Source organism: Elgaria multicarinata, chromosome 2 (genome assembly GCF_023053635.1).
Source record: "Elgaria multicarinata webbii isolate HBS135686 ecotype San Diego chromosome 2, rElgMul1.1.pri, whole genome shotgun sequence".
In the NCBI taxonomy this organism is placed as follows: Eukaryota; Metazoa; Chordata; class Lepidosauria; order Squamata; family Anguidae; genus Elgaria; species Elgaria multicarinata.
Genome location: NC_086172.1, coordinates 126136735 through 126161120, shown reverse-complemented (window position 1 = coordinate 126161120; position 24386 = coordinate 126136735). Strand labels below are relative to the sequence as shown.

General features: G+C 44.0%; 1 protein-coding gene and 1 pseudogene across 1 annotated transcript; both read left to right on the top strand.

Annotated features, from left to right (window-relative positions):
- The first annotated feature begins 103 nt into the window (after positions 1 to 103).
- On the top strand, positions 104 to 12395 carry LOC134393412 (disintegrin and metalloproteinase domain-containing protein 20-like; annotated as a pseudogene).
- Positions 12396 to 12472: 77 nt separating this feature from the next.
- Positions 12473 to 22134, top strand: SYNJ2BP (synaptojanin 2 binding protein). The gene is made up of 4 exons (XM_063117595.1): positions 12473 to 12603; positions 15124 to 15260; positions 16611 to 16706; positions 19890 to 22134. The coding sequence occupies exons 1-4, from the start codon at positions 12540 to 12542 to the stop codon at positions 20028 to 20030; spliced, it is 438 nt and encodes a 145-aa protein (XP_062973665.1). The 5' UTR covers positions 12473 to 12539; the 3' UTR covers positions 20031 to 22134.
- The last annotated feature ends 2252 nt before the right edge of the window (positions 22135 to 24386 follow it).

Genomic DNA, 24386 nt, shown 5'->3' with positions numbered 1-24386 from the left:
CCAGAGAAGCTCTGCGTTTTTAAAATCAGGGACTTATCCTGATTTTTCAGGATGGAGTAAGGTAAACACAGCCCTTCTGCCATCTAACCTCGCTCCATCTTCGATGCGGAGGGATTCCCCGGTGGAAAGCGGGGTTGCCGTCTGCCTGGGCAGAGGGCAGGGCAAGCCAGCAAGCTGAACAGCCACTGGAAACCCCCCCCCCCAACTGCATTCAGCATGGGGATTAGCTGCTGCCGTGGCGCAGCAGCAGCAAAACCACAGGGTTTTGGAAGAAGCAGCGACAACTTGGCGCCGTCAAGGCACCCCTAGGTGACAGGGATTTGTCAGGAGTTAACACATCTTCACAGGGAGGGGAACTTTGCTCAGCCTCCCTTTCAACATAAACTCCACTGACCAGGTCACTCCTGAACAAGTCCATGCCTTGCTGCTAACTTAACCTTTCATCTGTGGACAAATCCATGGTGTGGAACTTGGGGACGAAAGCAGGCATTACTAAGGGCATAGCTGCACTTGTTCTTTTACACAATAGCGTAAGCATACAGCCCCCAATCTGGATTGGGACCCTAGCATGGGGGTAGGGGGCATTTATGCTTAACTGCTGTGGGCCAATCCAGAATGGGCACATCCCCACCTGAAATAAATAGTACCAAATAGTTATCCTTTGAAGCAACTGGATCACTATTTTGCAATAGAAATTGCAGATGTAGGGGACAATCTGGATCAGGCTAATAGCAGGGAGGAAAGGTTAAAGCTGCCCTCTGCCACACACTAGGGTCCCAATCCAGATTGGGGCCTCTGCACTTACACTAAAGTAAAAAAGAAAAATGTTGTAGGTGCTGGCTATGTCTTTAAAGTAGAGGTGTACACATCAACCTTCTTGCATTGACTCAGGCCCTGATTCAATGCTTTGGGAAATGGCACTGCTTCTCCTCAGACCCATTTAGAGAGGGTCCGCTTCATCTTGGTACCAAGCTCAAGCCAAGGTTCAGAAAACCGAGGCTTTCTGCTTCCTATTTCACTAGCATGGGAAATCCATAACTGGCTATAACATCTTTTCTTTTGGTCAGGATTGGATTATAATTGAAGGAACAGCAGTCCTTTAGAAGGGAATGACATCTCTCTAATGTAAAAAAAAAAAAAGTGCAGGATCTTTTACATTTTGATTTATTTTTCAAATGACTGATGACTTTTATATTTCTTGGGAAAGTTGGATGAAAATTGAGAAATTGCTGTCTGTTCTGAGGGGAAAAGTCTATAAACTTTTTTGAATGATAGCCTGCAAGAGCAGCCTTGACATTTTGAGGGAGACCTGCTATTTCCCCTATGTTGCTTGTGGAACACTGCGCTGTAAGTTTCAGAAAGATAGGTGTAGCAGATCATCTAGAAGGGGAGCTCTCCAATTTGTTGGGGTTGGGGAACACATAATTTACTTCTCCTTCCCTCGTCCTGTGGTATTTTGCTCAACTTGTATGAAAATGGCATGCATTCTAGGTGTCCCTAAGCAAGAAACCTGCCAAATTTCAGAAGGATAGATGCAAGTGCAAGAACTCATCGGCATTGGGCCGAAACACTTTCCCTGTGCAGCTCAGTTTTGCCATTTCTGTGACTTTGGTGCAAAACAATCAGGAAACAAAATAACTTTTAAAGAAAATCAAATGGTTTTTTTTATTCACAGCTCCCTAAATTCTGCACCTATCCTTCTGAATTTTTGCAGTAAACTTACCCCAATCTAAGTAATATTTCAGGTTCATGCGAATTGCCCATAAAACCACAGGGAAGAGCACCAATCTTTTAAAAAGAAACCCACCTCAAAATGCCAAGGTGCTTAGCACAACCCCCATCCCCTGCACCTATTTGTGTGAAATAGTCAGCCTTCATCCATTTAGAACAGACTACTACACGGGCAAATTTCATCCTTAAAAAAACAAGGTGAAGCAACCTTCTGCCTCGGATCTTCAGTGAATCACAATTTTAATATGAGGCACTGAGCAACTCCTTATCTGAGACAACATGGTGGGTTCCAAGGTGAATATTTTTTCTGTGCACAAACAACATCAACTCCCAGTATATTCAGAACAATCCCACAGGAGCCTCCCCAAAAATGTGTGCCACACATGGCTACTAAAGCATACCACATACTCCTCTCATGCCACTGCCTCTTTGTTGGATGAGCTTCTATTTCCCTGCCCTCTGCTCCTCAAGTTCCCATCACACCGACCTCTTCTTCTTGTAGCCTCTTCCAGTCTTTGACTTTCTTCTTACCACTTCCTTGGCCATTTGGCCTCCATCCTGTTCCCTCCCTGACTTGCCTAGCCCCGCCCACATTCCAAAGGCAGCCCCACGGATGGTTGCTAGGGTCAGAATCATCTTCCATGTCACTGCCAGGAGCTATAGGGAATTCTGTGATTGGGATGAAAAGCCAGGGCAGAGTGCTCTGGAGGATTCTCTCCTTTATGATGGAAAATGACTAGCAATCTTGCATGGCTGGTGATGTTATGGAACATTCTGTATTGGACTGCTGCCCAGAAATGGCCTCTGCTGATCTTAGGAAATGTCCTGAGAGAGACTAGAGGCCAGATACAACTGTTGGGATTTAGGTATGCCTCTTATGAGGTGACTATCCCAAGGAAACTGATGCCCAGATATGGACAACAAATTTCACAGCATGTCAGTTACCTGCTACAGATTGAGGGGAAGGCCCATCTAGTGCACCTCAGACAGAGGAAGGGATTTGTACCTAAACACTTCCCAGTCTTCACTTATAGTAAGAAGGGTCACCTCCAGGTGGACTTTCCTTTCATTAAGGATGACTGTTTTTACCATGGCTTTGTACAGGACCAGGATTCCTCTATGGTTGCCCTCAGCACTTGCTCAGGAGGACTCAGGGGTCTACTGAGTTTCAGAAACAACACCTATGAAATCGAACCAGTCCAAGAATCTGCTACCTTTCAGCATGTGGTGTATCACTTGCAAAGAAATGAAGGAGGTGTCCTCATGAGGTGTGGGCTAACAGAGGAAGAGCAAAGACGTCAAGAGGCCATCATTCAGAACACTGAGAACATAGCAGCCAAAATTGTATCTGAAGAAGACTGGTGGACACACACTAGATATGTGAAGGTTGCAATTGTGGTGGAACATCAACGATATATCAGGTTTGATAAAAATGAAACTCTTGTTATTTTTCAAGTTCTCGATGTTATCCATATTGCAAATTCATTCTATGACCCACTTCGTGTTCTTGTCACTATAGCTGGACTGGAGATATGGTCTGAAAAGAACCTCATTGTGATTGCTGACAACATAGAGGACCTGCTTAACACTTTCAGGATTTGGAGAATAGACACGCTAGTTAAACGTCTTGAGAATGATGCTGGTCACTTATTTGTCTATAAGAGGTTTGGCGCTAACCTTGGATTAGCTTACGTAGGAGGAATTTGTAGGACTGAATGGGCATCTGCTGTTGAATCATTTGTGACTACTAGTTTGTTCCTTTTTGCTAACACATTTGCCCATGAATTAGGTCATAATCTGGGAATGCAACATGATGACAAACACTGTAGTTGCAGTCGATATCAGTGCATTATGTCTGCACATCAGGCAGTCACTGATAAGTTTAGTAACTGCAGTTATCAGGAGTATTTTGAGAAAAGGAACACTGCTTGCTTGTTAGTTCCACCGGACCCTGATAAAATGTATAAATTTGAATACTGTGGGAACAAAGTCGTGGAAAATGGAGAGCAATGCGACTGTGGTTCAAAAACTCAGTGTGACTCGGATCCCTGTTGCCAATCTAATTGTATGTTGCATTCAAATGCCACTTGTGCTTTTGGACAGTGCTGCGCCAAGTGTCAACATCTTCCAGCTCAATCTATTTGCAGAGAGAAGACTAGCATCTGTGATCTCCCCGAGTACTGCAGTGGGACTTCCGAGGAGTGTCCTGAAGATGTTTATGTTCAAGACGGTGCTCCATGCAGTGACGGTGCATACTGTTATCATGGAAATTGTACCACCCACAATGGGCAGTGCAAAATGATCTTTGGAATGAAAGCAACAGTTGCTTCAAATGCTTGTTTCGAAAAGATGAATATCCAAGGTGATCGCTTTGGCAACTGTGGCCTTACACATGGGGCTTTCAAGAAATGTGATGCCAAGAATATCCTGTGTGGCCGAATCCAATGTGAAAATATTGACAAATTGCCTTCTTTGGAGGAACACAATACCGTAATACAAACGGCCCTTGGCACTAGGCAGTGTTGGGGTACGGACTACCACAGTGGAATGGGAATAGCTGATATCGGAGCAGTGAGAAATGGCACTCCTTGTGGCACTGACATGATGTGTATTGCTGGGCAATGTCAGCATGTGTCCCTCTTGAAGTATGATTGTGATGTCACAAAGTGCCAGAACAGGGGAATATGCAACAACCGCAAACATTGCCATTGTGATTATGGCTGGGCCCCTCCTGACTGTTTAAAGGAAGGCTATGGTGGCAGCCTTGACAGTGGGCCTCCTCCGCCGCAGAATAGAGATGCTAAAGCAGCAGTTATAATTGGAAGTTTCCTTTTCCTTTTTGCTGCTGTTGTGCTTTGCTTTTGTTTTTATTTCAGATACGTACTGATGCAGCACTTGAGAAGATTGAGGGAAAGGTTCCATCCGATGAAATCAAAACAGGAAGGAATCTCAGAGTAGATCACAGTATTATGCAAAATATTTACAAAGTTTTGATTATTTTTAAAGGTGATTTGTAATGGAATTGTCTCCTAGGTATATTGGTTTATAAAACGCTAGTGAATAAATCTGTTTTCACATGGTTTGGAATTAGGGATGTCGGGGGAATCCATCCAGGGGTCAATTTTGTGACACTTTCATCAGCTCGCACCCTCCCTCCCTGATTCCAGCTTGCTTACCCACAAGTTGCCCCAACTTGAGCTCTACTCACATTATATATTGCATAAGATTTTATGGGCTAGGATTAAGGATGGCCATCGTGGGGAAATCAACCCTGTTGGGTCTCGTTGGATTTCCCCAGAGCACCTGCTTGGTTTGCATTGGTGAGTTGAGTCACAGGCTTTCCCCCGAAATCTGGGAACTTGCTTAGGGCTTTTCCCCCTTAAAAGTGCAGTTTACGCTAATTGTGCTTGCACTGTGTGTAATTTATACCAATTTTACCATAATTTGCCTAATTTGCACAAATTGCAGCCAAAATATGCTCAGTTTTGCACAAATTGCTCTAGTAATTTGCACAAATTTCACGCACAATTCATGCAAATTAAGCATATTACAGATACGAATTGCTCAAATTTTGCAAATTGCAACTGAAATTTACGTAAATGACTATTTTGAAGAGAAACTCCCCTTCCTGCCCAAATCCGCAAGCTGGCCCTACTCAGTAGAGCTCAAGAGAGGACAATTTGCTGTACTTTGGAGCTGTTGCTGCCCTGTAACCCTCAGATATATTGTACCTCCCTCTAGCCTACAGTGGGCAGGACAATGTGTGTTGCAAAGTTCCATTGGTAATTGTTAATACTCAGATTTGAGGATTCAAGTATTATTGAATCAAATGGGGAAATATATGGGAACGCTGGGTTGTGGTTTTTTTTTTGTTTGTTTTTTTACAAAGTCTGGCAGTGACTGCGAGAATATACTGAAAAATAATAGGTGCACGTAACTCGAAAGTGTTTTTTTTAAGTCACCAGTGGTATTTTAACCCCATATGCATTAAAATTAAGTTATGGATTCGTGCCTGATAATTAGGTGCATTCCACCATTGGGAAAGTGAGGTGTTTAAACATGTGAGGAGAGGGAGTGCTCCAGCCAATCCTCTACGTGTTGCTTTCATTTCACTGTACATGAGGACAATGAAAGATCTGCAAAGTTTAAGGCTCCCATAAGCATGCTGCTACTTCCTTGTTCTCAGTCGGTCCATTTTGGTTCCATTTTCTAGTTCTTACTCCCCATATGAAGTTTCTCTTCTTTCAGATTTCCCTTGTGGAGCATATCTCTATATGAGACACTATAGACTTCACTCGAGATGGTAACAAATTCTCCTGGAGGTTGATTTCAGGAGCTTATAAAAAGCCCAGCTCTAACAGATTAAATTGAAGGGTATTCTTAGTGTAGGGGCTGTTGAAACCCTATTAGTATAGATACTGGCTAGAATGTAGTGCACCCCAGACTCTTTCCTGTCCTGTTCCACAAGGCGTCAGTGCCCTACCAGAGTCCAAAACGTTGTCAAGTCAATTCCAAGGGTCAGGAGCCAGAAGACTGTGAAGCCAAATGCCACCATCGAGTCAACCCAAAGGTCAGGAGCCAGAAGGTTATGTAGACAAATGTTGAGCCGGTCCAGGTTGTTGAAGGGACTCGTCCAGAAGAATGCCAGGGTTTTAGAAGTCCGAGTTGCCAAGAAGAACACCAGGAAGCCAAAGAGCAAAATGGTTTGTCTTTCCCAACCTTATAGCCTCCAGATGTCTTGGAATGATGGGAGTTGCAGTCCAACATATCTGGAGGATACCAAGTTTGGGAAGGCTGCTCTACAGTTTCTCTTTCCTAAACACATTATAACTTCTCTTCCCTCTCATCCAACTGCCCTCTTTTAACTATGGGTTAATTCCCTCCCTCACATTCTTTCTCATATCCCTAAGTGTTTTTCCCCAGTTGACATATTGAATAAATATTATCCAAAAGAGATTAATGGACTGGTATGTTCTAGCTGTTTTATTTGGGGTAGAGGGTGTTCTTCATGCTTTTATCCTGTTAAGTGCCTTTTACAGTTTTTTCTGGGCAACAGCATTATTGAAGGCATAGTTAAATAAATATTTTAATCCTGTTGCCAAACATCAGTGACAGGAAAACTACATTTGATACCACTTCTGCAATTTACCTGCTACTGCTATTTCTTTCAGTTTTCCCCTCAAGGTAGCTCACACAGTCCTCCTCCTCTCTGTATTCTCCTCACAAACAACACTGTGAAGTAGGTTAGGCTGAGAGTCAATGACTGGCCCAAATTCACCCAGTGAGCTTCCATAGCAAGTGGGGATTAGAGCCGGAGTCCCAGTCCAACACTTTAGTCACTCCATCATACTGGCTCTCAGTCCTATGCGTGTCCCTCAGTGCTACCTGGAAAACATATTAGTAATAAGCGCAATGATGCCGCCTCTGAATGCATGTCACCCAACTCTCTTATGCCACTGACCCTTTCTTGGATGATCTTGCATTCCCCTGCCCTCTGCTCCTCAAGTTCCCATCACACCTACCTCTTCTTCTTGTAGCTCCTTTCAGCCAGCCACCACTCTGACTTTCTTCTTACCACTTCCTTTGCCATTCTCCCTCCATTTTGTTCCATCCCTGACTCGCCTAGCCCCGCCCACATTCCAAAGGTGGCAGTTGCTATTGACTGCATCTCATCTAGAGCCACCTTCCCATTCTGCTTCTGGCCCACCAACAGCTACACAATAGCTGTAAAGCTGTTGTGACTGGTACAAAAAGCCGGGATGGGGAGTTCCAAGCAATTTTTTCCTGTCAGAGAAAATGACACACCGTTTTGTACAGCTGGTGCTACTGATTTTACAGAGTGTGCTTGGTGAGATGGCTGGCCAGAAACTTCCTCTGGGTTTTAGGTATGCCTCATATGAGGTGACCATCCCAAGAAAACTGACCCCCAGGTATGGAGAACAAAAACCTCAAGATGTCAGCTACCAACTTCAGATTGAGGGAAAGAGCCATATAGCGGACCTCATGCAGAAGAAGAACTTTGTCCCTAAACACTTCCCATCTTCACCAATAGTAAAACAGGAGAACTCCAGCTGGACTATCCTTTTATCAGGGATGACTGTTTCTACAATGGTTTCTTTCAGAGCAATCCTCACTCTTTGGTCTCCCTCAGCACTTGCTCAGGGGGACTCAGGGGTCTGTTGCTATTCAAAAATAAGACCTATGAAATTGAACCTGTCCAAGCATCTACTACCTTTCAACATGTAGTGTATCAGTTGGAAGGAAAGATGGATGATGTCCACATGAGATGTGGGCTAACAGAGCAAGAGCAAAGTCACCAAAAAGCCATGATCCAGAACACAGAGAATTTAGCAGCCAAAGATTCTGAAGGAGACTGGTGGACACACACCAGGTATGCAGATGTTGCAATTGTGGTTGAAAATAACGATATCGCAAGTTTGGCAAGAATGAAACTTTAGTTGCTGTACGTGCTCTAGAGATTGTCCACACAGCAAACACATTATATAAACCACTTGGAGTTATTGTGTCCATAGTTGGGATAGAGATATGGTCAGAAAAGAACCTCATACATATTGCTGACAAAATCATTCCAGTGCTTAATTATTTCAATTCTTGGAGGACAGACACACTAAATAAACATTTACCAAATGACGTTGGTCATTTATTTGTACACAAGTATTTTGAACAGGTAGCTGGATTAGCATACACAGGAACAATTTGTAGTTCCCTTTGGGGATCTGCTGTTGAATCATACCTGGATTATGATCTGTTCTTTTTTTCTGGCCTATTTGCCCATGAATTAGGACATAATCTTGGCATGAAACATGATGAAAAATACTGTCATTGTGGCAAAGAAACCTGCATTATGGCTTCAGCTCCGTATGAAGCTGATAAGTTTAGCAATTGCAGCTATAATTATTATTTCAAGCTAAGGAACTCTTAACTGCTGGTTAATTCAACCAGACCCTGAAAATAGGTTTAAATACTGTGGCAATAAAATTGTGGGAAACAGAGAGCAATGTGACTGCGGTACCAAAGTTCAATGTAAATGGGATCTATGTTGCCAATCTAACTGTATGCTTCGTTCAGGTGCTACTTGTAATACTGGACGGTGCTGTGCCAACTGTCAGTATCATCCGGCTGGAACTATTTGTAAAGAGAAGATGGGCAACTGTGATCTTCCTGAGTACTGCACTAGAGCTTCTCAGTGGTGTCCTGAAGATGTTCATGTACAAGATGGTACTGAGTGCGACAATCATGCATACTGTTATTTGGGGAAGTGTGCTTCTGCTGTTGGGCAGTGCAAAATGATCTTTGGCAAGAAAGCCACCGTTGCTGCAGAAAGTTGTTTCAGAGTAATGAATGCCCGAGGGGATCTCTTTGGCAACTTGGCATTCGAAATGGCCATTATGAAAAATGTAAGGCTAAGAATATCCTGTGTGGTCGAATTCAGTGTGACAGAGTGCAGACATTAACGTCTTTGCAAGAAGATAGTACCATAATTCAAACGGCCATTGGCAGCCATCATTGCTGGGGTACAGACTACCACACTGGAATGGAGACAGTTGATATTGGAGCAGTGAGAGATGGCACTCCTTGCAGCCAAGGTAGGATGTGTATTGGTGGGCAATGCAGGAACCAGTCCTTCTTGAAGTATGAGTGTATGCCCCAAAAGTGCCATAACCGGGGAATATGCAACAACCGCCAACACTGTCATTGTAATTATGGCTGGGCCCCTCCCAACTGTCTAAAGGAAGGTTATGGTGGCAGCCTTGACAGTGCCCCCCCCCCCCGCCAAACAGGATTAGTTTCATTGTGGGAACTATTGTAGGAATAGTATTGGTAAATTTCTGCTTCTGTTGGGCTGGCCATATATTACAGGACAGCACCGAAACACCATTTTAGACGTTTAAGTTCAAGAATCCATCCAACAGAATAAATGGAGGGTGGAAACCCGCAGCAGGCCACAGAAATGAATAATTTACAATATGTCAAAAATGGTGTCCGGATATACAAAACTATATTTGAATCTGCATGCTTTTCATTAATGATTTTTTAAAAGCTGCTTGTTGATGGAATTTGTGGAAGTTCTTTTTATACGTGGAAGTTCTTGCTATACATAACCCAAGAAACCACACACTTTTTCACACTGCTGCCTGGGTGGGGGAATATATCCTTTGACATGGAAGATTACACACCCTGAGCAATCACACTGTTATCAGATAGGACATTGCATACTCTCTTCAGCCACATTAACATAGATGCTATTTAAGTACCTGAGATCCTATTCCCATGTTGCACTAGGTGCCATGGGGATAGGATCGCACCCAAATCCCCTAATGCCAGGGGATTAAAGAAATGTAATATATCACAGTGAAAATGATATTGATGCCAAAACATTCCATTGTGTGATGACAAAACATAAAGCAATCTACATACTACATCCAGTGTATAATTTGAAACGTCAAAATCTATAATCCAGTATGTATGTAAAGTTACTGCAAAGTCCATCAGTGCAGATGAGATCTCTTAGAATTCTGAGTAATTCCTTCTGAATAAATCCTGATGCAAGGCCAGTCTGTTAATCTCTCTTGGACTATATTTATCAGAAATATATATTAACAGAAAAAGCATTCATTTCTTTCCTTTTTATTCTCCAAGTGCCTTATATAGCCAAAAATACACTATTTGCACAAATGTGTGAGAGATTTAGGAGAGCCCCCAAGGTTTGCAAAGATCCTCCCACCCCCCCAAAAAAAGCTTTAGGGAAAACTTTAGCCTCATTAGAACAGAGTCTGCTCAATAGCCACAGAATATTGACTGACTGAGTGGAGGGTGAGGAGAATGGAGTATCCTAGAAGAAAGCCAAGCTGGCTGAAACTCTGAAAAGGAGACCTTTACACTGCAGGTCCTCTATCCCAGTGGTCTTCAACTGGGCCAGAGCCGACACCCATCTTAGACTCTCAACCTGCAACATGGGACCCACTTTCACAATTTTCTCCAAGCCCAACATGGCGGCAACAGCTTTGCTGCAGCCCATCTGGACTGATCTCACGACCCACTTTTGGCTTGCAACCCACCAGTTGAAGCCCACTGCACTATACTGCCTTTTGTTGTAGGTCCCACTTGTATATTCTGATAGCAAATTCAGCTAAATAAATGCCTGTGTGTTCAAAATGTGGCTACTGAGAAACAAGAGGGAAATATCAACACACTGGGGGAAACATCAAGTTTGCAGAAGAAGAAAGATCTTTGGGGGGAGGGGGCAAGAACCTAGGTAGGTAACCCCCTCCCCCCAAAAAAGCCCAATACGTGAGCATGCTCAGTGACCAACGTGTCTGTTGCTGAGAGTCTGTTGTGGGGTGGGGGGCAGTGGAGGCTGGTGGCTCTTTTGTAAGTACGGCTGTGAATCTGCTCCAACTTTTAGTCAGAACTCTAAAGTAGCTATTTATTCCATTTCTATACCACTGGTTCACAAAAACTAAGGTGCGGAAAACCTGGAACGGATTCACTGCCTTGTTGACAGCAGGAACAGTACAGCACCATGTACATTGATGGTGCTATATAAATAAATAAATAATAATAATAATAATAATAATAATAAGATGGGGGAAACAGATTCGAACGGCAATGGAGCACTGGGGAAGAAGACATGGCTGGCTTAGAGTGGCTGGAACAGTGAACAGGAATACTGCACACACTGCATTATTTTGTTGCATATCTCTCTATTATTATTATTATTATTATTATTATTATTATTATTATTATTATTATTATTATTCCCACCTTCTTAACCTGATCTCCCAAGGAAATCCCAAATGGTTCTCCCACCTTTAATTCTCTCAACAACCTGTGAAGTAAACTAGGTTGAGAGACTAGCAATTGAAGGGGCGTCAGGGGGTGGTGGTATTTTCCTGTGGGGGTGGCCCTGTCATACAGAGGGTCTTTGGTCATGTGAATGGATATCATTAAAAGAGGGGGGGTTCTCACCCCTGCTGCTTCCTTTGCCCACCCTCCTCTGGGCAGGTCTGTTCTGGAATTGAACCATGGCCTCTGTGCTGAATAAGCCCAACATTTTGATCATTACACCTCACTGGCTCTCAGTGCTTAAGGATGGACCGTGCATGTGCAAACTAATACACACTGAAAGTTATGTAAGCACAAGTTAATCATTCCAAAATTCGCGCACACCTGGGGCAGCTGGAGGACCAAGCCAAATAGGGAAGGGAAGAAATAAAGAGAAACCTTCTCCTTTCAGCTTTTTCTTTTATTGTAGGCCAGCCTTCCCCAGGTGCTGGCAGGAGCATCCCGGCAATTGTAGACCAACACACCTGGCGGGCACGAAGTTGGGGAAGACTGTTGCAGGAAATGCTTTTTAGAAATTTGAAGAAGAGGAGGAGCACAACTCATGAGTTGAACCCTCGCGGGTTTCTCCCATTACAACTCCAAGCGTTCCCCAGTCAGCGATGAGGAATCGTCGGACTTTTTTCCTGTCTAAATACGCACAGGATCGCAGCCTACGCAAAACATCCCCCTTTTCCTACAACAAACAAGGTATGAGGGGGCGGGGAGCGGGGTCAGAGTGCACGTTGAACGAAGCCGAGAAGGACTACAGGTCCCAGGATCCTCAGCGGCCGCCGCCTTTCTTCCGGCTGGGCGGCTGATGAAACCGAAAGCGCAGCAGCCGTCGCCCCCGCCCCCTTCGTGTAGGTCTTCGTCTTTCACCTTCAGCGCGTACGGGAGAGCGCGCGAGAGGAGCGGGGGGCCGGCCGTGGCGTGGGAGGCAGAGCCTCGCAGGACGGCGCAGCATGAACGGCGGCGTGGACTACCTCCTCTCTGAGGAAGCGATCAATCTCACCCGAGGACCTTCAGGTACAAAGTCAAAGAAAGGGGGCGGGAGGGCGGCAGTCGCCGCCTGCATCGCTGCTTTGAGCAACACGGAGACTGGATCTGCTGCTGCTGCTGCTCTTGCTGTACATCCCCGGGCAACGATCAACTCTCGAGTTGGCAGGAAAGCACCAGGCTCAGGCCTATAGAGTTGCGCTCCTCGCTTCGCTTGGAAATCAACAGAGCGTGGGAAAGAGCCCTTAAAATGTTATTAACTTTTTTAAAAATAGTATCCGTGGGAAGCGGATGCAGCTTCTCCCTCCCTCGTGCAGCTGGTGGAGAAACAGATTAAAGCTCACTCTGCACTGCGCTCTGGTTCGCCATCCTATGCCTTAGAAAGGCGGCTGGGTTTAAGTTAATGCGTAGGACTGGCAGGTGGCTAGTGGATGGGAGGTCTGGGCTCGGATGGAAGGACCGGGCTCTCTCCCCTCTCTGAGGAAGTGATGAATCTCAGCCGAGCACCTTCCGGTCCAAAGTCAAAGGCGGCCTGTGCTTGTGCATGGAATACATGTCTCCCGCCGCCTTCACTCCGAAAAGAACATTTGTGGTTTAACATGAGAATTCTCTTTCTCTTTCCTTTTACTATAAAAGGAGAAGTATGTGTATGGCTCATTTTACAGTAAAGTCGCAGTAGAACTTTCTAAATACCCTCACTGTACACACATCCTCCCCATGCAAGCAAATTCTTCAGTTAAGAAAAATAGAAAGCAACACTGAAGCAACAATCCTGTACACACTTACCTGGGAGTAAGACTCGGTGAATTCGATGAAGCTTACTTCTGAAGTCTGTATAAGTTTGCACTGTAAATGGGAATGGAGTGCTTTGGTGGAAGGAGTTTGCGGATGTGGCAATGTGTGTGTTGAGAGAGGACATGCTTTCTGGTGGCCTTTGTTGAATAGGGGTCTTCTCATTATAGAGGGCCTGCGTCTGACCTTTAGATCTGACATTGGAACAGGCAGATGGCCTGGCTTGGACCTGGGTTCAAATCCTTGCTGAGCTACGCAGCTTGTTGGGTGATCCCTGGGGTCACCTTAACCTGCCTGAGCTGTTCTGAGTTTCTTGGGAAGAATTGTGTATGTGTATGCTGTTAACAAATAATCCAGAAGTTTAATGGCACTGCTTTAATAATTACCCAATGTCGCTATCTAATATTCATGTGTCTAATATTCTAGGCTTCAGGAACTTGTATGATGTTTAAAATAAAAAGTCCAATGTTGCTGGTAACTGCAGATTTTGAAGAAGACTTTTCAAATCTTTTTCAGGTGCTAGTGGCATTAAGCCACCTAGAGCGGTGAACTTAATTGCCACTGGCCTTATGCTGCTTAGACCAATGAACTATGTTCCCAATTTATCAGTTTTGCTATGTATTGGAGCCTGGAGGAGAAAGAAAGAAAAAAAGAAAGAAAGAAGTATCTTATATCTTGGGTACAGTTCAAGCCTTGCCTTTAATTAAAGGGCAGATATTCTTAATTCCACTAACCCTTGGCTTCCTTGGCTCCCAAGAAGCATGCAGTGCAAGGCACTTTTTTTTTTTTTTTTTGGCAGCTTTGGATCACTTTGATTGCTTTCCGATTGAGCATCTTTGCTGGTTTCATAGCTGACAGTCTTGATAATTTCTCTCTCATCGTTTCTTCTGTATTATAGAAGAATAATTTGATTGTTATTACATTTAATTTATTAATTGAATTTGTTTATATCCCACCCTTCAATACCTGTATTTCCAGGGCTGATAAGGTAGAAGGTTTTGTTTTTTGAAATGATATGAGTGTTGTTCTGTAGTTCAGATTACTTTTTGTGGCAATCAGTATTAGAAGAAATACTCACTGACACCAGTGGTACTTTTTCCTTAAGTCTAATTGCCACACTGCGTTGTGTGAGTGTTTGCTGGCATCATAGCTGGGCAAGTAAGTATTAAACCTGGACCAGGGCAAATAAGAGGAAGCACTTCTTCACATAGCGCATAGTTAAATTATGGAACCCACTACCACAGGATGTAGTGATGGCCACCAATTTGGATGGCTTTAAAAGGAGGTTGAATAAATTCCTGGAGGTGAAGGCTATCGATAGCTACTAGCCTTGATGGTTGTGTGCTATCTCCAATATCAGAGGCAGTAAGCCTGTGTGCACCACTTGCTGGGGAACATGGGTGGGAGGGTGCTGTTGCACCATGTCCTGCTTGTTCATCTCTGGCCGATGGCTGGTTGGCCACTGTGTAAACAGAGTGCTGGACTAGATGGACCTTTGGTCTGATCCAGAATGGCACTTATTTTCTTATACGTCCCCTTCCTACATTCTTTGATCCCAGTTAAAAGCCTCCCTCCCATCCCATTTTTTTTTTAAAAAAACAACAGACATGGTTACTTACCACACAACGTAACGCCTACCTCGGCTCTTTGGGTTTTACTGAAGCAGAAGAGAATGGCCTCCAGTAGGTGCTTTTGATTTGCTGGTTGACTTCTAATTGTGCAGGTTCTCATGTCTCTGTAACTTGTTCATGTTCTTAGGCCTGGGATTTAATATAGTTGGTGGGACTGACCAGCAGTACATCGCGAACGACTCCGGCATCTATGTCAGTCGGATCAAAGAAAATGGAGCCGCTGCACTTGATGGACGCCTGCAGGAGGGAGACAAAATTTTAACAGTACGTAAAATTCATGTACTGCAGAACTTGTTTCAGGTTGAAGAATAATGTTTAGAAACTTAGTACATTTCCTCCAAAACTAGGCTGACTCCACAAGGGATCTTTCAATTTTCAACTCTTGTGCTTTTTTGGGGGTGGGGGGAACCCAAGCCGAGGTTGTGGTGGTTTGTGTGTTTTAAAAGGTTTGTTCCTTTTGTAAGCATCTGCTCCGGCTTTGCCTCATCTCCACTGTGTGTGTGTTTTATGACAAGTGCAAATTTTCACCCCTTTCTAGAGGCAGGTGACTTAAAGGCATGACCAAATCTATCCTGCCTGTGACTTGTCTGTCTCTGGAATGAAGGAAAGGACATTCTCGGATAAGTTAATGATGCCCTCCTTCCACCTTTCTAGAGGCTTGGGCTGTTTGCCTCTAAGGGGGAAATGAACCTTACTGGTATGTTGCAAGTCTTCCTCTTTCAGTGAATGCTTAAAGCAGTGAACATCACCTCGCAACTAATGGTGGTCTTACGAATGGAAAATGTCCTGTGTCCCCACTTCTTCCCTGAAATGGCCACACATCATTTTTCGCCATGTGTGCACAATGTGCAATGCACTGTAAGGATCCACAGTTTCCCCTCAGCTAGCATGTTCCACAGTACATACCTGGGGCTTGCCTTCGATTGTAGCAACTGTTTACTTATATAGCATCATCTGTGTATGAGGTGTGTTGTTGATATTTTCATTGTTGTTGTTCACATTCACAGGCTACTTTTCAAAATAAATTTCTTTCAATGTGGCTTGCATAATAAAATAAAAATATTTTAAAAATTCAACAATAGCAGCAAAAAAAAAATAGCATGTAAAACCACCAAATACACAACAACAAAAAAGTTAAAGAATTAGAAGCCATCCAGAAAAAAAAGTAACATCAGCATAAAACCAGGAGCCAGTCTTCACCAAAGCCAGACCTGAAAAGAAAGGTGTTGTGGTCTTGTCTACAACAGATCAGAGAGCTGAATGTATACCAAGGGTATACAGTCTTTTCAGCCCTGAGGGCTGTGTGTAATGCCCATGGTGCATGTCCCTGTGCACACACACACACAATGGGCTACTTCAGGGTCACTGGGATTGCTTCCCTTCTGTAGCCCCTCCATTTGCTTCCCCTCAATCAGCTCTGGAAGGTCACCCAGACTGTAACATATAGGGCTCATACGTTCTGCCAGTGATGTCCATTCTGGATGGATACCACTGGATTCTCCTGTGTGGATAAGAATATTCTTAGGCACCTGGATACTCACATTTCAGGTGGCGTGTCTGCTTATGCCTAAAATGATTATGATTAAATTGGCTTTCACATTTTTGTTTTTCCAGGTTAATGGCAAAGAGTTGAAGAACATGTTACACAAGCATGTTGTGGATCTGTTCAGAACCGCGGGTGACAAGGTATCGCTAAAGGTTCAACACAGGGTGTGTATTCTCTGTTCCTTGGTCCTTGACATTATTGCTTGTCGTGTCCTTCAGCTTTAAGGATAATCCTTATAGGTGATGTCTTATCAAGCTGGGGATGGGAGGGAATGAGAGACCCTTGTTGTGATTACAGAAATGTTGAACTTCAACGTTTCAGATGCTTATTATTATTATTATTTATTTATATAGCACCATCAATGTACATGGCAGCTCTGGAGAGAGGGGCAGAAATGCTTCTCATTGTTTGGGAGGGTGATTTATATAAGAGTTCACATTTTTCTTCACACTGTAAACCAGCCTTTCCCCAACTCTACTCCCTCCAGATGCTTTGGACTTCAACGTCCATCACCTCCAGCTAGCATGTATTGTGGTCCAACCCATCTGGAGGGAGTCAGATTGGGTAATGTTGCTTTAAGTGGTTGCTGTTGCCACATGCACATGGGCCGTTTCACACAGCACGATAAACCAGCCTAAAAATAACCCGTGGTGGGTTGTTTGCTTGATCGCTAACCCACATTACTCCGGACAGACGATCAGGTGTCTTTGGCTTGTTTCCTCCGTAGTCCTCTTGCCTGTTCCTGGCACATATCCCATTATCCTTTGCAGCAGAACCTCAGGATCCTACCTCTCTACTCCACTAATTGGTGTAGGTTTTTTTCTAGATTTTTTCCCCACCTTCGGGGAGATTTGTCTTAACGTACATGAATTACAGTGCTAATTCAAGTAACTACTACACTTTAGTGAATTTGCATTCATCACCCAAAGGTGTGTGTGTGTGTGGGGGGGGGAAGAGTAAATTGACAAGTATCATTTCTTATTGTATCATTTCGTATTGAGAGGAGGGAGGCGAGAGGTGGTGCCAGTGAGATTGTGAGGGGTGACTGGGTTTTCACCATTCTTCTCAGTTAGCTGTGCTGTAGCTGCATAAGCCACTTTGCCAGGTTTGCATATCATGACAAGCTACTCTGAAAGAAGCCAGCAACATGCCATGAGTTCTCAGTGTGGCTTGCGTGTGATTACCAAAACACGCTCAACGCTGCTGTGCTGGGTTCGCAGGACACAACAAGCCATGCTGACACAAATGTGGCTCACAGCCCGCTGCAGGTTGTTGTGTCGTGCTAACCAGGTCTATGTTAGATCACCAAACAAAAATGATGTCACGCATGACTTTACTATGAGAAGGGCTCGCCTGCAACGAAAGAAGAGCAGGACTTTCTTCTAAGCTGCTTCTGATCTAAAGCTTGACCGCAGGTTGAGACTGAAGAAGAGTAGAAATGGATGAATAAGAGCATAAACATTCATGTTTGTGGTTGGTGTGATTGCAGATGAAGGTAATTGGTCAGGGTGGTGGTGGTGGTGGTTAGGAAGGGTGTGACAATATCACCTGATTCTTAGGTTAACCTGTTTCAGTAACATGAATGTATTTAGTTTTTCAGGAGCTATATATACAGGTAAGAAAGGGTTAACTGTAGGCAGGAGGGGGCTTTTGTGTGATTGGCTGGTTTGGTTCTCCAGGGGGTGTTAGTGGGTGACGTCAGAGGAGGATTTTTCTGTTTTGTCTGTTTAGTTTTGCGGATGATAGGATTTGGTGTTTGGCAAAGCACCATCTTGATTTTGAGGGAGGGTTTAAGGGGCCGTAAGGCAGGCTGAGGCTATTTATTAATCATTTATGTAAATGTTCATAACATCTACAGCTCTGACACAACATCTTGCAAATAATACACTTTGATTTGGCGTTACTGCGTTAAATCCATGTGCCGGCTTGGTCTTTGTCTAGGCTACCACGTACATTAGCACTTGATCGCCAGCACCCACTTCCCCAAACTTGAAATTATAGCAACAGTGACAAATTTGACGCACGTGGCATTAATTGCGGTGGGGTAGAAAGTTAGCTAAGTCAGTATGTACAGCTGACTTGGCAGGGACATCCCAAGCCTTGGACTTAATCCTGGGTGGGAAGGGATAATAGGGGAAAGCCTGCATAAAGGAGGGGCAGACATCACAAAGGGCTTCATTGAAAAGGGGGGTGTTGAAGAAGGTATCTTCACGCCTACCATAAGCACAGGTGAGAGGCAATTCAGCAGAGCTGGGAGATTCTATCACTTCTCTCAAGCATAAAGATTATTTTTTTTTACATCACAATATTGTTTCTAAGTTTGCAAGATCTCATTAAAGTGTAAACCTACAGTAGTTATTCATTGTTAATCTGGAGCAGAATCTTCCCGTTTCCCAGCTGGGATTACGATTCCCATTAGTCCCTGCTGTGGGAGGGGTTGTGGCTCAGTGGGAGAGCACATGGCACTGAGGTTCAATCCCTGGCATCCCCAGTTAGGGGAGGAAAAAAATCCTGCCTGAAACCTTGGAGCAGGGTAGATAAAAATCAATGATATTTTAAAAAAAAAAAACAGATTTTTTTGATTTAAATTGATTTTTTTAATAAAATGCTTTTTGAGGAAAAATGTATCTAAAGATAGTTTTCTATTTAAGATACATTATAGTCCAAAGGTTATTGATTATGAAATAATGATTCGTTTTTAATTATGTAGCATGAGGCTATTTTAAGTTTTTGGTAAATGAATTCCATTAATCCATTCATAATGTCATGCTCTTCCAGAGGTTTCTGTAAGATTATTTTTCTCCTTCCAATAAAGTACAGCAGAAAAGTTGTCCAAATATGAATGATTAAACAATTAAACTGGAGATAGTTCACCTCGCAATAACTTCATAATTATCTAGCTATGAAATGTTTCTAATAGTATAACTAAATCAGTATTTTTTTGATATAACTGTAAAACTAATATGAAAAGTTGCTATTCTAAAAATAAAACCTTCATCTGGTTGTAAATATTAAGATTATACCAGCAAGAATGAGTCTTTGGTACTTCTGAGTTATGTAAATATAGCGAGGAAGAGTGCATTTGGGGGTGGGTGGGTGGAGTCCCATGATTAAATCGAGTCTTTCTGAGTAGTGATTTAAATCATGATTTAAATCAACGTGATTTAATCAAATCCACCCTGCCTTGGAGTGTGTCTGCCAATCAGTGATGACAATACTGGGTTAGGAGGGCCATTTCCTGCATCCTTTCGTTGGCCGTGCTCACTTTGAGAAGGAAGCATTACTTCGGAATGGCTGCTGTTTCATGCTCTGACTCAACCGTACCGTTGTTCTTTGCCCAACTGCAGCTGCTGCCTCAGAACGGTCCCTCAAGCCACCGAGGAGACGGAGAGCCCGGAGGCATTCCCTTGGGTATGATTTTGGTACCAGGGCTGGCTGTAGCTGCGGCTGCCATATGGGCCTTCCTGAAGTATCGGCAGCGGGTGTGACCACCACCACTTCTAGAAGACCTTGGTACATAGAGAAACCTACGGATCTCTGAAGTACTTTTCAAGAGAACAAATCGACGATCTTATTCTGGACTGGCATTGTGGGAGGGGGAGGAGAGAATCGTTGCCCAATGTAAAGTTGCTGCTGCTGCTGCTTATGATGTTGTGACTTCCATGCTGCATGGAGGTAAGATGATTGTTCATGACCTGGGATGTCCCACATCACTGGCCCTGCGGAAGATGGGTTAACCCTCTTCTGGTTTTCTTTTCTCGCCATGAATTCTCATTTGCTCAGTGTTTTTAAGAGGTGGGCTGTGATGCATTACCTTGTACAGTGAGCCCCTCCTGACCAGTGGGCTTTCTGACATCCTCTTTTTGCTGTCTGGCAAGCTGCTTCTGAAACTTGGGAGCCATCTCTGGGTCAATTGCCAGTATAGCTGTGGTTTTCATGGGGGCGAGAGTGGGACTGAGATGCCCTGATGTCTTTGCCTGTTAAAGGGGGGATCTCTGGATTGTAGCCACAGCCTCTAGCTGAGAAGGGGAAAAGGAGGCCTAGATGTTTTTTGGGAATTAAATCATATTTGAGGATTTGTCCTTACTTTCCTTTACATTCTCTTATAATAACCCAGAGATACGACCTTCCAGAACAGTAGTGGGAGATGAAAATAATGATGAGTATATCTGTCTCTTAAGGTCTTTTTATTTGTGGGGGATGGGTGGTGGTGTTCTTTTAATGATACGCCTTTAAGAAACAGAGTTTAATTGATGGCTTTCTAATTGGATGTTCCGGCTTCTGGAAAGTGTGGAATACCTAGGCAAAATGGCAGCCTGGTACTCTGCTAGAAGGCAGCAGCTTTCAGATTATTGAAAGCTACATTGGGTTCGGATATTACTTTTTCCTAACTACCTATGTAGAAGATGATGCACTATGCTCCGGTTGGTCTGTCTGTGCCACTGCTTTCACGTTGAAACACTAATGTTGATCGGGATTTTGTGAAATGCACCTGCAGCTAAATATAGGGAAATGGACATGGTAGCATGTTTCCATTGTAGAATTAAAGCTAACCTAAGCCATAGCTGTTGTGCAGGAGATGGCTGTGTTGCCACTGTGCGGCTTTAGGGGTGCTGTGGATGAAAATTTATTGAATGCACTGGCACAGTACAACTAGGTGTAGAGTATCCTGACCGTTCTGTTGAACCTGTTAATCTGTGCAGATGGGCCAGAAGGTCAATTTAAACTGAAGACCAGTGAGTGCAGACCAAGTGGATAAAAAAAGAGGCCAGCTACTTGTGGTCCTCCAGATGTTTTGGCCTGAGACTTCCATGATCCCGAGCCAGCATAGTCAATGGTAAAGGATCACGGGAATTGTATGCCAAAACATCTGGAGGGCCACAAGAGCCCCTCCCCCCAGGGATAAAATGTTCTCAGGTGTGCATCCACCTTTGTACAAGTATGCCCTTAACATTTTTAGGAAGCAGGAAAAACATTCTACATTGGCCCATCACACTTCTAAAGCAAGAGATAACACCAAGTTCAACTGACAGCTTTTCTTGGAGTGATGCAGGCAAAATTCAGTGTTTGTATCAATTGGACACAAGCTGCAATCGTCAATCCAGTGTGATGCAGTGGGGTTTCCTTCCAAGGAACTATATTTTGGTTTGAGCAGTCAGACTTGTTCGTACTCAGATTGCTGAAGCACCAAGTATGTCTTCCAAATGACAAAGAGTATGTGTTCATGCTACACATCCCTTGACCAGAGCGCCTGAACTGCAGCCTATAAATGCTCAGTGTGGTTTTTAAGCCACACGTCTGTGGACTTGTACAGTGAGGAAATCTTCATATAAAGGAAAATCTGTAAGAGGTTGTTGAGATGGAATTCCAAAGGAAAAACTGCAACAGCTTCAGTTTCATAATGGTAAACCTTCCCACGCTAATTCTGTGGGATCTTTTCGATGATTTGAGATCACTGGAGTAACATCACTTTCACTCTTCTCTAAGCAAATGTGCTTTTGTACCTTGCAAAAGAATATTGTTGTGTGAGGTCTGTATGATGCCAAAAACAAAACAAAAATCACACATGCAATATATGTATTGAAACTTTAACTTGTGTTCTGAAAGTTCTTTCATTTCATAATCTTGTAAAATTTCTTTACAGGATTTTCAACTAAAAGACTTAGGTGTTTTCATAACTGACACTCGCCAACTTAAGTTCCCTCTCCCTCAGTTTTACTGAACCTTTTCCCTCATCAGTGCAGCTCAGGGAGGCAAAATCTTATCCTCACTCCAGACATGCCAAGGGCATCTTTAGTGTTGTCTACCCACCCACAATGTTGTCACTACTTACCCGTTCTTCAACTTAGCTGGGTTTCATGGGTGTTGTAGAGAAAAGCACGTCTGGGCTCCAAATCTTTAGAGATGCCCCAATAACTGACCGTTAGAGCAGTATGACAATGGAACCAATTACCTAGGGAGGTTGTGGCTTTCCCACGGTAGAGGCATTCATGAAGCAGCTGGACAGCCATCTGTCGGATGCTTTAAGGTGGATTCCTGCACTGAGCAGGAGGTTGGACTCGATGGCCTTATAGGCCTCTTCCAACTCTATTATTCTATGATTCTTCTTCAAAGCTTCTGACAAAGTGCCCCATAATATTCTATTCAACAAACTAGCTAAATGTGGGCTAGATGGAACAACTATTAGGATTCACAGTTGGCTACAGACTCAGACTCAAAGAGTGCTTATCAATGATAGCTTCTCAAACTGTAGGGAGGTAATGAGTTGGGTACCACAGGGCTCAGTCCTGGGCCCAGTGCTCTTCAACATTTTTATTAATGATTTGGACGAGGCGGTACAGGGAATGCTTATCAAATTTGCAGGTGACATGAAATTGAGTGGGATAGCTAATACCCTGGAAGACAGAAACAAACTTCAAAGTGATCTTGATAGGCTGGAGTGCTGGGCTGAAAACAACAGAATGAAATTGAACAGGGATAAATGTCAAGTTCTACTTCTAAAGGGGGGAGGGAGAACCAAATGAACAGTTACAAGATGGGGGATACTAGGCTCAGCAATACTACAAACGAGAAGGATCTTGGAATTGTTGTAGATCACAAGCTGAATATGAGTCAACTTATTGGCTGCAAAAAAAGCAAATGCTATTTTGGGCTGCATTAATAGAAGTATAGCTTCCAAACCACACGAGGTACCGGTTCCCCTCTATTAGGCCCTGATTAGATCATCTTGAGTATTGAGTCCAGTTCTAGGCACCACACTTCAAGAAGGATGCAGACAAGCTGGAGTGTGTTCAGAGGAGAGCAACCATGATGATCAGGGGTCTGGAAACAAAGCTCTGTGAAGAGAGACTGAAAGAACTGGGCATGTTTAGCCTGGAGAAGAGAAGATTGAGGGGAGACATGATAGCTCTCTTCAAATACTTGAAAGGTTGTCACACATAGGAGGGCCAGGATCTCTTCTCAATCCTCCCAGAGTGCAGGACATGGAATAATGGGCTCAAGTTACAGCAAGCCAGTTTCTGGCTATACATCAGGAAAAACTTCCTGATTGTTAGAGCAGTACGACAATGGATCCAGTTACCTAGAGAGGTTGTGGGCTCTTCCACACTAGAGGCATTCAAGAGGCAGTTGGGCAACCATCTGTCAGGTATGCTTTAAAGTGGATTCCTGCACTGAGCAGGGGGTTGGACTTGATGGCCTTACAGGCCCCTTCCAACTCTACTAACCTATGATTACACAAACACGCCACCATCACCATCCCAATAGGGCATATGGACAACTGTTGCCTCCTCTCAGCCCTAGCCAGCATGGCCAAGAATGCTGGGAGTTGCAGTCCAAAACATCTGAAGGGTACCAAATTGGGCAAGGTTGGTCTCTGAGGTCTAGGACTAGCTTTTAGGAGGAAAAAGTTCACATTTTAGATACCTTAAGAAAAACCATTGACTTCCCTCTGTGTTCAGCACCCTTGCAGTGACTAGGTGCAATCCTATGAAGATGCCCACTAACCTTTGAACTCCGAGGCTGACAGGCTTCCAGCTCAGAGCTTCCGATTTGTGCACCTCCTGCTTTGCATTTTTGCTAAACAGCCATTTTCGCCCATCTAGCTGGGGCTCTGCAGAGCAGTTGGGAAGGAGGCTGGGGAGACTGGAGGTCCCCTCCCTGCCCACAAACTGCCCTCCTTTCCCTCCTCTCTCAGGTTGCTTTTGGGACTTGAGAGAGGGAGCCAGCGTGGTCCCCTCCATGCTAGCTGCAAGGCGGAGGGGAATTCGGACGCCTGAGTCTGAGGTTGGAGTGCTCCCTCCCACCTCTGATCCAGGAATTTGAAAAATCCTCTCTCTCCCCCC